The sequence below is a fragment of the Galeopterus variegatus genome, unplaced genomic scaffold (assembly GCF_000696425.1).
Source record: "Galeopterus variegatus unplaced genomic scaffold, G_variegatus-3.0.2 Scaffold180, whole genome shotgun sequence".
Taxonomy (NCBI): Eukaryota; Metazoa; Chordata; class Mammalia; order Dermoptera; family Cynocephalidae; genus Galeopterus; species Galeopterus variegatus.
Window position 1 is genome coordinate 390,855 of NW_007726291.1, and position 14,021 is coordinate 404,875.

The following is a 14,021-nucleotide window of genomic DNA, read 5'->3' on the forward strand; positions in this document are numbered from 1 at the left end:
CCAGGTTTCAGGCTCATTTCTTGTTGGAAATTCCATCCTGTTAGCACAGGAGCAGCACCACTAAGCAGTGCGTTTTGAGGGGGATGTATGTAACGAGATTTTATCTGTCAGATATACAGATGAATGAAAGCTTAGACGCACAATGGAAAGTCTGAGAGAGAAAAAGAAAAAGAGAACAGAGAAAATGTTGAGTGAATAAAGTTAATGACAGGCTGAGAGAACGTCAGTCTTAAATGCAATGACCTTGTAGGGTCAGGCTGGCACCAATGACCCAGAAGAGGCTGTTTCTAACCCAAGACACACAGTTCTTGCCTGATTCTGGTGGTGTTTAGGCTCCTGCCCAGTTTGTCCTGGAGAACTTGATTGAGCTACAGGCTGCCTTTCTGGCCTCGCTCCCACCCCGATCCCTGCAAAGCTCCACAAATGTTTACTGCATGAGTAATTGGCAAATTATAATCAGCAGGATTCTGTAAACATCCCTTCAAAGTGCATAATAGCAGACAGCTTTCTGCTTACTCAGCAACCTTCTCTAAATGAGTTTAAGAAACTTTCAGAACAACGTAGTTCATTAATCACCATCATGTTGAGGTGGGATATTGTCTTCATTTGCAAAATCAGGAAATCAAGGGGCTGATGCCTGAAATGGTTTTAAACCAACCGTACGGAGATCAAAGATTTGGTGTTTGCATCAGTCAGGATGGGCTAGATTATTCTATGATGACACGTAAACCCCAAAGTCTCAGCGGTTTCAGTGCTGAGGTTTATGTCTTGCTCACACTACACATCCTTCGGGTGTTGGGTGGGAGCTCTCAGTCTCACAGGTGGAGCAGCCGCCATCCAGGCTGTTGCTGGTCACCATGAAAACGGAAAAAGTGTGTGGCTTTTAAAAGGAGTTCAGATTCAGGAGTTGTAACCTCAGTGTCTTCTGGGATCCATTGTCACCTTCTTCACTGCCTTTATTTCTCCATTTGTAAGTTGTGGGTGACAAATGGAGGCTTTTCTTGATGGAGAGTGGCGACACACATGATCTAGAATAACTGTCATATAAAGCAATGGGACTGACCTTTGTAATTTTTTTAACAAAAGATAGACATCCATGTAGGTGCAATCCTTGAAAAAGAGTTCATTTGAGAAGATAATGTTTATTCCCGTCATGTTGCTATTGCCCAGAACTTTTTAACTGCCTTCAGTTTTTAAGGCACCAAGAAAAATTGTTTTCTTTTTGTAGAAGTTCCTATGTAAAAAGGACATGTCACCATGGAGAGACCAAAAGTCAGTCTCCACAAGCCCCCAAGGTAGTATCCATTCTTCTGATGAATTTTTCAGTGTGTGGAGTCATTTCTTTACGTCTGAAGCTCAGACACCTAATTTTTCACCCGTGGGGAAGACTCGCATTAACCAAGTTCAAAGTACTGATGTATAAATCCACGGTGTCAGTATCCTGGCTTCAAATGACTGTATAACCCTTACCCAGGCAGGGCCCTCAGGGCACATCAACCTCTAGCAACCTCTATTCTATGGTTTCTATGAATTTTCCTATTCTAGGGACCTCATATAAGGAATGATACACTATCTTTTTGTGGGGGACTTCTTTCACTTAGTGTAATGTCTTCAAGGTTCATCCATGTTGTAGCCTGTGTCAGAATTTCATTCCTTTTTGAGGCCGAATAATATTCCATTGTGTGTATCAAGACCTCGTTTTGGATCCTGGCTTCGCTAGGAGACTGAGGACTGCCAGCCTGACATCTCCAAGTATTAGACTCTTCTTTGGCAAAGGAGTGATCAGCTCTATTTTCGACACTAATGAGATCACATGTGAGGGTGCTCAGCACCATATCAAGGACATAGTAATGCCTCAATGAGTTCCTCAGAAGGCACGGAATTAGAAGAAAAAGAGTTAAATGTAATACAATCAGCTAAAGTAACCCCATACCTCCATTTCTGCCATTTAAAAGGCCTTACCACTGGGTAAGGAGCCCAAATACTCAACGCCTATTGGCTACAATCACATTTGCTTCCCCAGCTTGTCTTCCTCCCCCCAAACTGCTCCGTCAACCTCCTCCGCACACCCCACCTTCCATCCACCCCCCACCCACTCCATGGGATAGTGAATACATTGAAACAGGTTATGGATTAACTATACCAGCCCTGCAAATAATTCTTTCTCTTTCTGGGTAAACTTATATCAACCTCCTCCGCACACCCAACCTTCCATCCACCCCCCACCCACTCCATGGGATAGTGAATACATTGAAGCAGGTTATGGATTAACTATACCAGCCCTGCAAATAATTCTTTCTCTTTCTGGGTAAACTTATGCATCTCTGATCAAATCCATTGAGATATTGCTTTAAAGTTGAACTCTCAAAGAGAAAGTAATCTTAGTTCTGTCATTTGCAAGGGTGGGCTGGATCTCTTGCCATCATGCCCAAGAACCCACAATAATTACTTTATAGTCACACCTCATTTTAGAAAACAGGGTGGACCCAGCATGACCACCCACTCCTCCTCCTCGCTTCCCATTCACTAGTCTGGACTTCACGTGGCATTTGACCTTTGAAAAAAATCGAATCTGTTCTGAGCACAAAAAGATTTATCACCAGTGAGGGTGCTTTTACAAATCTGACACAAGCTTCAAGGACAAACCCAAAAATGTTACCGAAAATGTTTTACAAATAGCAAGCATCTTAGAAATTTTGTGACTACTTTGAAAGAGATGTCAGTTGTTTGGACAAAAAAAATATAGTGCTGATGGTCCCTGACTTACATGGTTTGACTTAGGATTTTTCAGTAGAAACTGGTACTTCGAATTTTGATCTTTTCCTGGGCTAGCGATATGTGGTGTGATACTCTCTTGTGAAGCTGGGTGGCAGCAGTGAGCAGCAGTTCCCAGTCAGCCATGGGGTCTCAAGGGCAAACAGCTGACACTCTACAGTGTCATGTATTTCTTCAGCCATAGGCTCATATAAGGGTTCTGAGCATGTTTAAGGTAGGAGAGGCTAAGCTCCGATGTTCAGCAGGTTAGGTGTATTAAATACATTTTCAACTTACCATATTTTCAACTGACATTGGGTTTATTGGGACATCACCCCATCGTCAGTTGAGGAGCATCTCCATGTTGCAATTTAAAAAGCAGCCACACTACCTTAGCCAGTCACAACCAGTGCATTCAGTGCTTTGTAACTGGGCAGCCAGATGCCTTCTTGGGGGGAGACAGTGCTGGCCCCTAGCAAGCAATCATTTCCATGATGCTTCAGGATCTCTCGCTTGCATTCTACCTCATAATTCATCAGTGACATTCTGAGATGTGCCATGTTGACCCCTCAGTCTCCCCCCAGGGTAGAATTTCTGTTATCAGTGAAGGAGGCCTTGACATAAAATCTTGAATTTGCTGGTGGTTCCAGAGATTGCTTTTTCACTTTCTCAAAGTTTAGTGTGAATGGAAGGACAGATTATAAGATGGGGTTGATTTATCAAGATGGATTCCCCTGCTGATTTCTGTCTTCTGGGGAGGAAGTTCCGCCATAACTTCAAACCCACTCTTGTCAGTTGAATCAGTTTTCACTGGTGGACTGATGGTCTTCAGGGTCCTGAGGCCGCCCCCCTGAGCCTAGGAACCAGGCAGCAAAGGGTGGCAGGCACCTGCCTGGGCTTTTTAAACTGAACACTAGCTCTGACTCTGTGGCCCTGATGAAAGTTGAAGGTCCTTATTGGCAGGTGCTGTTTCTTGCTCATTTTTGTATCTTCTTCAGCATTTGGCTAGTGTCCTGCACACAGTAGGTACTCAATAAATAAATGTCTGTTGAATTAAAGGAAGTGCACCTGTCTTAGTCTGCTTGGCTGTCAGAACAAAATATCACGGACTGGGTGACTTAAACAACAGAAATTAATTTTCTTGTGAGAAAGAAATTTATTTTCTGGAGGCTGGACGTCCCAGATCAATGTCTGTTTCTGGTGAGGGCTCTCTTCCTGACTTGCATACAGCTACCTTCTAGCCATGTCATCACATGGTGGGGAGAGAGAAAGAGAGAGGAAGCAAGCTCTCTGATGTCTTTCTTTATAAGGGCACTAATTCTATCATGAGGGCCACTCTCATGACCTCATCTAAAGCTAATTATTTCCCAAAGGCCCTGTATCACAATACCATTGTGTTGGGGATTAAGGCTTCAACATATGAATTTTGGGCAGACACAATTCAATCCACAGCAGCACCCAAAAAGTGAGATAAGAAATCAAACTGTCATGTAACTCTTGATTTATATCTTATCCAGTCTCCGAACACAGAAATGCAACAAAGATAGCCTCCAGAGTAGGAAATATTCTCAGGAAGACTGAAAATAATGCACATAAATGCACACACACACACACACATTTTCTCTTCGGAAGTCTGTTTTTGCTCTGAGCTTGGAGATGTCCAGTAATACGCTTGGAATAGAGCAGTTGTCCTAGAGAAAAAGCAATGTGTTTTCCCAGGCATGACCTGGAAGTAATTTAGAAATACCTCTTTTAGCCTGATATTCCCATCAGACAGGCTTTCCCTCCTCCCACACTGCAGTGCTTGGTGTTCTGTGGTCATTTCAATAGTGATAGACCAAGGTGAACAATGGATTGACATTACTCACAAACATCTGCAATGATTTTATGCCTCAAGCTCTGATGTACTTCTTTAGATTGACAGAGATTTTAAAGAAAGAGTTTATAACAAAACATATAAATACGTATGTGAAGACTGCTCTCCTCCTATGAAAAGTTAAAAGGAGGGTGAAATTTTAGTTTATTCTCAAATGCTATTCCCAAGGCTCTGTCACCTTAATTTTAACATTTCTTGCAGGAGGGCACTTGTATTGTTTGTATGTAAAATTACAGGAACATGTAGAGTGATTGAGGGCAGATGGCCAGGATTCAAATCCCAGTCCCTCCCAATACTTGTTTAATCTCCAGGTGCTGTTTCCTCCCTGCACAAGGGGATTAATAATAAGATGACCTCATCACAACGTGATGAGGATTAAAGATGCTGGTATAGTTGTCTCTCCATAGCCAACAGGGATTAGGTCCAGCATCCATCAAGCATACAAAAATCTGAAAATGCTCAAATATCAAATAGTGTAGTATATTAGTTCATTTCTGTTGCTTATAACAAAATGCCTGGAACTGGGTAATTTGTAAGAGAATGAAATTTATTGCTTACAGTTTTGGAGACTGGGAAGTCCGAAGTCCAGGGAACACATCTGATGATGGCCTTACTGGTGATGACAGTGACACAGGAATCTCACATGGCAAAATAGCAGAGCAGGGAGACTCTCCTATGTTCTCCTTTTAAAGCCCTTAGAACCATGCCAACGACTGCCATTACACCATCAAATGGATTAATCCATCACTAAGGCATGGTCCTCACAATCTAATCACCTCTTCAAAGCTCCACCTTCCAATTACCATAATAGGATTTCCCACCCTCAACAGTTACAGTGGGGATTAAGTTTTGGGGGGACATTCAATCCAAAGCATGTGGCATTAGCATATAACCTATGCACACCCTCCCATGTACTTTAAATCATCTCTAGATTATTTATAGTGTAAATGTTCTGTAAATAGTTGTTATACTGTATTGTTTTTTATTTGTATTATATTTTATTGTTGTATTTTTATATTTTATTGGTTTTCTTTAAAAAAATATTTTCAGTCTGTGGTTGGTTGAATCTGGGATGCAGAACCTGTGGACACAGAGGGCGGACCATATTTGTAAAGTGCTTTGAACAGTGCCTGTCACAGAGCAAAAACTATATAAGTGTTTGTTAAATACATTAATTTATTTAAAAAAATAAGGCATCTTCTTGTCCATTCAGCATAAAATGTGGGGAAGGAAAGCCACAGGGTTTGATAGCCCTGCCAAAGACAAGTACCATATGTTGACAGAACAAAACTGGGGAAACAAGGCAGAAGGTCTCAATCCACTGACGACCCTTTATTTGATCTTTGCTCAGCAGTGTCCTCATTGTCTACTCTTTTGGGATTTATAAAAATCATTTGCGTTGATATACTTGGGCTTTGAGATATTCCACTGAAAACATTATAGAAGCCTGAGATTACATGTTTTAGGAGAAGTCATCTCTGGTCACTTACCCTTTTTCCATTGTACTCTCCCTCCAGCCCAAGCTTTTGGCCAAGGAGCTTCTTGACCTCGTGGCATCTCACTTCAACCTGAAGGAAAAGGAATACTTTGGAATAGCATTCACAGATGAGACGTAAGTGCTGCCCGGCCCCCAGAACCTGGAGGAAAAGCTCAGAACCTGAAATTGCACTGAACAACGTCCGCAGTGAAATCAGCTGCAGGCCACTTGGGTCCCGGGGTCTGGGGTCAGTCCAAGTTCATCATTCAAATTTCAAAGGCCTTGTGATCATGCCTGGAACAGCCAAAGGATATAATTAGGGTGATGCTAATATCATGAAATCATTAGGTAAACTACTTCTTATAATCAAGCAGATTCGTATTCAGACCAAAATGTTTATTTTTTTTTTAAAGTAGATCTGTATGGGTTTGTTTTCTATTAAAGTTAAATGAAAACTTCTGGAAATTAAACATTTCTTTCCAGTGTGGGAATAACAATAACAGGAAGTGAATTTGATGATAAATTCAAAATGAAAAGTGTCTGTGCAGTTTCACTGTCTAAGCTGAAGTAGAGAGAATATAAAAAATCAAAAATTCAGATCACTCATCCTGCGAGAAGTATTTGCTTTCAATGGTCTTTCAGTTTGGCTGTGTAACGTGGTGTTTTGCAATAGAAGTAAGGAATATCTTTACTAAAATTTCAATTTTCTTCTTAATGTAAAAGTTATCAAAAGAGTACAGTGAATACCTGTACCAATTCCTAGATAAGAATAAGCTACTCTAAGCAAATGTTTCATACTCTTTTTCTTCTGTACACACACACACATGCACGTGTGTGTGCTCCTTTGAATGTTTAGAATTACAGAGATGATTTTCTAAAATACTAACAGATCAGAGTTAGGTTAGTGGCTGAGCAAGACAGTATGGAGGAGCTGTTGCCCCAGGAACGGTGCCATCAAGGCAGGATGGGCTCCAAAGCAAGAACAGGCGGCATCCACATTGGTCAGGAGGAGAGGTGACCAGTTGTATCCACACATGGATACACTGAGCTTCGGGGAGCTGCAAACAGACAGGGTGGCCATATGATTTATTATCTGAACTAGGATGCTGTGAATAAAAGGGGATGTGAATTGGGACTGGCTTGGGCAAACTGGAACATATAGTCACCCTATAAATTAATGACATTGTAGGTGGTGATGTGTTCAGGAACAGAAAGCAGAAGCAAAGCCACATCTTTTTCAAGAAATGGGGCGGGGTTGGCGCTGAGGTCAGCCCCTGTCCCTGGAGCCTGCAGGGAACTGGGCCAGAGGGCAGGCAAGAGAGAAGCTGTAGTGGAAAGGAGCCAACACAGTAATAATAATAAAAGTGTTTTTAAACAAATACACATCTAGAACAATTACTTTCACACATGCAAATGTTTCTACCCTTTTCTCCTGAGAATCGCTGTAAACCTCGTACATTGCTCTTCCTACTTTTTTCACTAATTAGAAGGAAACCATAAGTTTCAATTAATCAAATTTCCATTGTTCACATTTCCCAAGTAAGTTTACTCTACTAAAAGAGCCCATGAACTCCAGATGAGTCCCAATTAGACTTCACTTTTGAGTAAACAAGACTCAAACAATGAGCATGTTCTCCTGGGCGGAAGAGGAAGAGGGACGCCCCAATGGCTGCCCTAACAGCACTGGCCAGAAGGAATCGATTGCAAGGTAGGAAGTCACTTTTCTCCTGGGAGAGGCAGGGCATGAAAGCCATACATCACAGAAAGGAAGTGCACACCGCAAAGTCCAGTCGTCCCATCCAGCTACGCCTGGTTCTCTGTGCTGGCCAGCAAAGTGTGTGTGTGTTTGTGTGTGTGTGCGTGTGTGTGTGCGTGTGTGTGTGTGTGTGCGTGTGTGTGTGCATGCATGCATAGAGGCCAGGCTTGAGAAAATCATCTCACACCCTCTAGCAGTGGAGTTGGCAACATGCAGGCTTCATGGGGGACAGTGATGAAAAGGGTATGAGCCCTCCTTCTGGCATGGTTCAGAGAAAGCGCTGCCATCTGCACCACCTTCCTGGAGTCTGGGTGTGTGTGCGTGTGTGTGTGCATGCATGCATAGAGGCCAGGCTTGAGAAAATCATCTCACACCATCTAGCAGTGGAGTTGGCAACATGCAGGCTTCATGGGGGACAGTGATGAAAAGGGTATGAACCCTCCTTCTGGCATGGTTCAGAGAAAGCGCTGCCATCTGCACCACCTTCCTGGAGTCTGGGTGGAGGGTTTCTCCAGCGGTGGGAGGTGTGGTGGGCAGCCAGCTGCAGGTGAGCAGAAAAGAGCCGGAGCCGGCCAACGCTAACGGCCAGATGGGCCTGATGCCCCGCGGGGGCCCAGAGGAAATCAAAAACCAGTAGCACTAGCACTGGAGACACTAGCACAAGGAGATGGAAACAGAGGGGCACAGGGGTGGCCGTGACTCAGGGGCAGTGAGCCATAGCCAAGACAGCACCTGGGCCAGCAGACATCACTGGTGCCTCTTTGGTAATCCAAACTTTTCTCCTTTTCCTGGCAGGAAAGGGAAAAACAAAAGCTGCCCCCACCAATTAGTGTGACCAGCTCTGGACTGGGGATTCATAAGTCAGTAAGCACCAGCTTTATAGTATGTCCCCTGCCTTCCCTTTACATACCACTTGACACTAACACGGGATCTTTTAATAACTGTGCTTTCGAATTGTGCTTGTGTACTGTGAGCTGAGTGTGTGTTTGATTTATACAGGTGCAATACTAGGTGTTTTATAATAAAATGCAATGGAAGCTTCATTCTTTATGACAGCATTTAGTGTACCACATGTATTTGCCTATTTCTTGATGCAAATCTAACAAGATTAATGCTTAGAAAGTGCATATAAACAAACTATAAAGTACTGTACAAATGCAAGATTTTATTACTGGCAGTGTTATCATTCCTAATAGTAGAATTTCTAATACTGGAATATATGACTCCCAGGTCAGATATTATCAGTGGTTCTTTCAAAATTAACTGCTGTTGACATTTTTTGGGATCTAGATGAAACTGGAGGAAAGATATATAAAGCAGAATGTAGACAGGAAATTGGAAATTTCCCCAAGTTTCCCTAACCCTACGAGTTGAATTCATTGATAAAGTGTCTAAATCCACAGTGCAGGACATTATGCCCAAGAATATTTAATATTGTTAGAATATTAAAATTAAAATTAACTTTTTAATTTTAACATTTAAAATCGTTAATATTTTAAATATTTAAAATTGTCAATCAACAATTTTGCACCATTAATACCAACTCTGCCTTGACTTTTTTATTTATTTATTTATTTATTTCCTTTTTGTCTTTTTTCGTGACCGGCAACGGATCGCAACCCTCGGTGTTGCGCCCGCATCTCGCTCAGCCAGTGAGCAGCCGGTCTGTATGTGGGATCCGAACCCTCGGCGGGAGCGCCGCCGCGCTTCCAAGTGGCGCACTGTAGCAGTGCGCCACCAGGCCGGCCCATGCCTTGACTTTTTTAATTCAATTTTTTAAACTTTTTCTTTTGAAATAATTAGACTTACAGAAGCATTGTCAAGATGGTAGAGAGTTCCTGTATACACCCAGCTTCCCCAAATGTCCGCATCTTCAAACCATGTTGCATTTATCAAAACTAAGAAATTAACATTGGTACTATATTATTAACTGAACTACAGACTTAATTCAACTTCCCCCAGTTTTTCCACCAACATCTTTTTCTGTTCTAGGATTCAATTGCATTTAGCCTACCTCTCTTTTTACTTACTGTCCTAATAAAAAGAGATATAAATGAGGTCATCTATAAATGACCTGAATTGTGGTGATATGTGCAAACAATGACATTTTGGCAGTCTTTAAAAATATTCTGAAGCAAATTAATAACCTGGTATAAATTTGATCTCAAAATACTTATTTATGTGTTGCTAGAGTCGTGGTTCTTAACATTGGCTGCACACTGGAATTACGTAGGACACTTTATAAAACACCAATGCCTGGAACCTACCCCCATAAATTCTGATTTAATTGTTCTGGGTGTGGCCTGATCATTGAGATTTTTCAAAGCTCCCTAGTTGATTCTAACATGCATCCAAGTTTGGAAACCCCTGTTCTAGAGAGAGGATGTTGGAGTAAATTTCCTCTGCTCCCTCCCTCCAGATGTAAGGAGAGAAGCTGATTCTACCTGAACATTGGATTTTTGGAACCAGTAAGGACACATCCCAGGGGCCTGCAAAGTTATAGACCTTCTCCCTTCCACGCTCCATTCTTAACAGTTTGAGAACCAACTCTAAAGTTCAGATTTAGTGTTCCTATGTGTACAAACAGTGTAAATGAGATTTTCATTTAGAGAAAGTCATTTTTACACTTTATTTTTGAAATATTTCCATTGCTGGTTTAACACTCAAGTTTTACCTATTTTTTTTTTAAATTGTTGGCTGGGTGTGGGGTGGGGAGAGGGACAGAGGATCCCATCGTCAAAACCTGTAACTAAACAACTCTGAGACTATTCAGCAGAAATAGTCAAAGACACCGCAAGTTGAAGTCATGATTGCCATAAAGTATTTAAATTTTAATTTGTATCTCCTGTCATAAAGTTTAAGAATTGCTCATCTAATGCTGAAAATAAGTATCTATCTTTTAAAAAAAACAAACATTTTTAAAAGTATTTAGAAACTTTAGGGAGAAAGAGAAGAAACTTAGTTAACCATTATTGCATATTTTAAAAACCAGGTACAGTTAGAATGTATTTTCACATACCAATTAAGAAAACGAGTAGTTCCTAACCTCTTATTCAGACCCCTTTGAAATTTGTTATATCCCCTCTTCGCCACAAGTGTTTGCATTCAGAATAAATTCTGCTTAAATTTTAGAGGGTTCACAGACATTCTGAAGCCAGGGTCCTAGTTCCAGAACCTGTAAGGTAACCTAAGGATTTTTTTTTCAGCATCCTTTGTCTCAGTTGATTGCGCCTTCCGATTGGTACTGTTTGCGGAGTCTGGGTTTTCCAGACTTTATTAAGTCTCAAATGCCCCGACTCTTTGGAAATGCATCTTCAGACCCACCCAGAGGCGCCAGTACCTGGGAGCAGTCTCTATTCTCCACTGTCCCTGTGTCCTTGCGTAGAGTAGAACTGTGACTGGCACTGGCTGAGGCATCTGAAAAAATGTCTCAGGGATGAGCATTCCCAGCCAGGAGCTGATCTACAACTTAAAAACAAACAACATAGAAATGCAATTTTCCAATTGCGGAAGGAACAATAAGAAGCAGCAGCTCAGAGCTGGCCAGTTAGCTCAGTTGGTTAAAGCACAGCCTTATAACACCAAAGTCACGGGTTTGAATCCCCAAACTGGCCAGCCACAAAAAAAAAAAAAAAAAAGGGCCGGCCAGGTGGCGCACTGCTACAGTGCGCCGCTTGGGAAGCCGGCGGCTTCCCGCCGAGGGTTCGGATCCCACATACAGCCCAGCCGCTCACTGGCTGAGCAAGGAGCGGGGGCAACACTGACGGTTGCGATCCCGTAGCCGGTCCGGTCCGGTACGGGCGCAACACTGAGGGTTGCGATCCGTTGCGGTCACGAAAAAAGACAAAAAAAAAAAAAAAAAAGGGCCGGCCAGGTGGCGCACTGCTACAGTGCGCCGCTTGGGAAGCCGGCGGCTTCCCGCCGAGGGTTCGGATCCCACATACAGCCCAGCCGCTCACTGGCTGAGCAAGGAGCGGGGGCAACACTGACGGTTGCGATCCCGTAGCCGGTCCGGTCCGGTACGGGCGCAACACTGAGGGTTGCGATCCGTTGCCGGTCACGAAAAAAGACAAAAAAAAAAAAAAAAAAGACGCAGCAGCTCTGGGAAAGTGACTTGTTTGGAAATAGGTTTGGGATTTCCATTCATTAACTCATGTACGGTGAGACAGGAGTGAGTCCACGGCTACGGCCTCGGTGCCTGGGTTGCAATAGCTTCTTCTGGGAACCTGGCATTCAGCATTCACGAGCGCCTCCTAGATGCCCGCACTACACTGTCAGACATTATGCAAACGTCAGTCCCTTATATTTAGTGACCAGAGAAGTGCTTGAGCATAACTCTTGCTGTGTGCAGCTGAGAAAGAAAATGGCTGGTGCAATCTGAGGAGGGTTTAGGGACCCGGGCTCTATTCTCATGTTTTCCTTCCGAGTGCAGGTGATATGAAGGAGCTCGGATCCAGGAGTAGAATGAATTCTTTCTGAGTATGGGGATTGGTTGTTTAGGGCAGGAACTGTGTCTATACATGGGTGGCAGTCACTGACCCTACAAAAATATTGATCTATGGGGCATATTGTGAATCTGATGTTTTCATTCTCTTAGCAAATATGTATTTAGCATCTGCTGTTAACCACAGGAAATACAGAAATAACTGGCCTTTGACCCCTTGTTGAGCTGGTGTTTGTAGTTTGGGAGGTAATTTATAAAATATAGTGTAGGAGGTGCTGTAAAAGAAAATTTGGACAGCCTTAAGAGAACATAGTTGAGCAAACAATTCCTCTATCAAAATTGAAGCCAGAAATCAGTGAGCCCAACTATACTAGACAATGTAATAAAGTAGCCAAATGCCTGTATGTATGTAGTTACAATGAATAAATTTGGATTCGAATGGGTGAAAAAATTAAATTTAAAAAAAAGAAATAAAATTGAAGCCAGAAATTCAACTGGACCAAATGGCCCGTGATTTAGTAATCTGGTCTCCCAGTACACACCCTACTTTAATCTTTCTCTGTTATTTGAGGGTTTGTAGCTAAGGGTTTGATCTCAGTATCCCTGAGATCTCCTTGATGAACACATACACTTCGGAGTCAAGGTCACTGAAGAGCTAAACAATCTTCCACTCTATGTGGAGACATCTATGAGAATTTCATGCTCTTGCTTTAGTTTTCTGTAGGAACTAATTCCATGTGATATAATCTATCTACAATCAAAGCATCTAAAAGGCATGCAGTATCATTCTCCCACCGGGTTTGAGAAGCAATCAGTTCAGATAGACTTATCCCACACCTCCACCCTCCAGTAACTCTATAAACAAAACTCACCCTGAAGCCATCTCTATCGAAGGTGCCAACACTCGAACCAAAAATCTATTTGTATTATGCGTAGAACCTAAAAGCAATCCGTTAAAGAAATGCATCCAATTTCTATTGCCCGGAAGCAATTGCGTATATATTACTGACCCCATAGTGAGACCTGCTGCAACCATAAACCAATTGAGTGTAATCCTACTCAGCACTAAAGATGGTTATTTGTCACCTAATAACAAAAATACTTAAAGTGTCTGTTGGGACCCTTTTTTTTTTTTTCTGGCTTTGTTATTGGCAGTTGCACTGATGTGCATTCCCAAATGAAAAATCAATGAGAATCATGAAAACCAAGCTATCAGGCCTCTCTTAGTTAAACTGTGTAGAGGAAATGCTTCTTTACTTTCTGGCTCTCCATCCCATCCTAACTCAAAGGAGAAAAAAAGAAAGGTTTGAGGGTGACACTTGGTGTCAGGACAGCGAGGTGTTAAATAGGAAAGAAACAGCCCTGTTTGCTGTAGGCATTGTGACTTTGGACCCAAGACCATGAGCAGAAAACAACATTTTAACAAGTCATACTGCAGCCAAAAGTTGCGGCCCCAGAATTATGCTTTACATTTTTCTTTTTAATCTACCCTAATTTTTAGCTTTTGCCCAAATAGTGGGAAATTATGATAAGGGAATTCGGATGAGTCACTCCGTGCTTCTGTGTTCCCCTTGTAAGCAGCCTTCAGTGCAGAGACTCTTAACAGTCTCTTAAGAGGCGGGAGCACCCAGAAAACAACATTTTAACAAGTCGTACTGCAGCCAAAAGTTGCGGCCCCAGAATTATGCTTTACATTTTTCTTTTTAATCTACCC

The 14,021-nt window shown here is 42.3% G+C and overlaps 1 protein-coding gene across 1 annotated transcript in view; it reads left to right on the top strand.

Annotated features, from left to right (window-relative positions):
* The window catches only part of FRMD4A (FERM domain containing 4A), a 183,692-nt gene that overhangs the window by 39,156 nt on the left and 130,515 nt on the right, over positions 1-14,021 (top strand). The window contains exon 2 of the mRNA XM_008564083.1: positions 6,148-6,242. Within this exon, the coding sequence (XP_008562305.1) occupies positions 6,148-6,242 (95 nt within the window). The remainder of the gene's footprint in view (positions 1-6,147; positions 6,243-14,021) is intronic.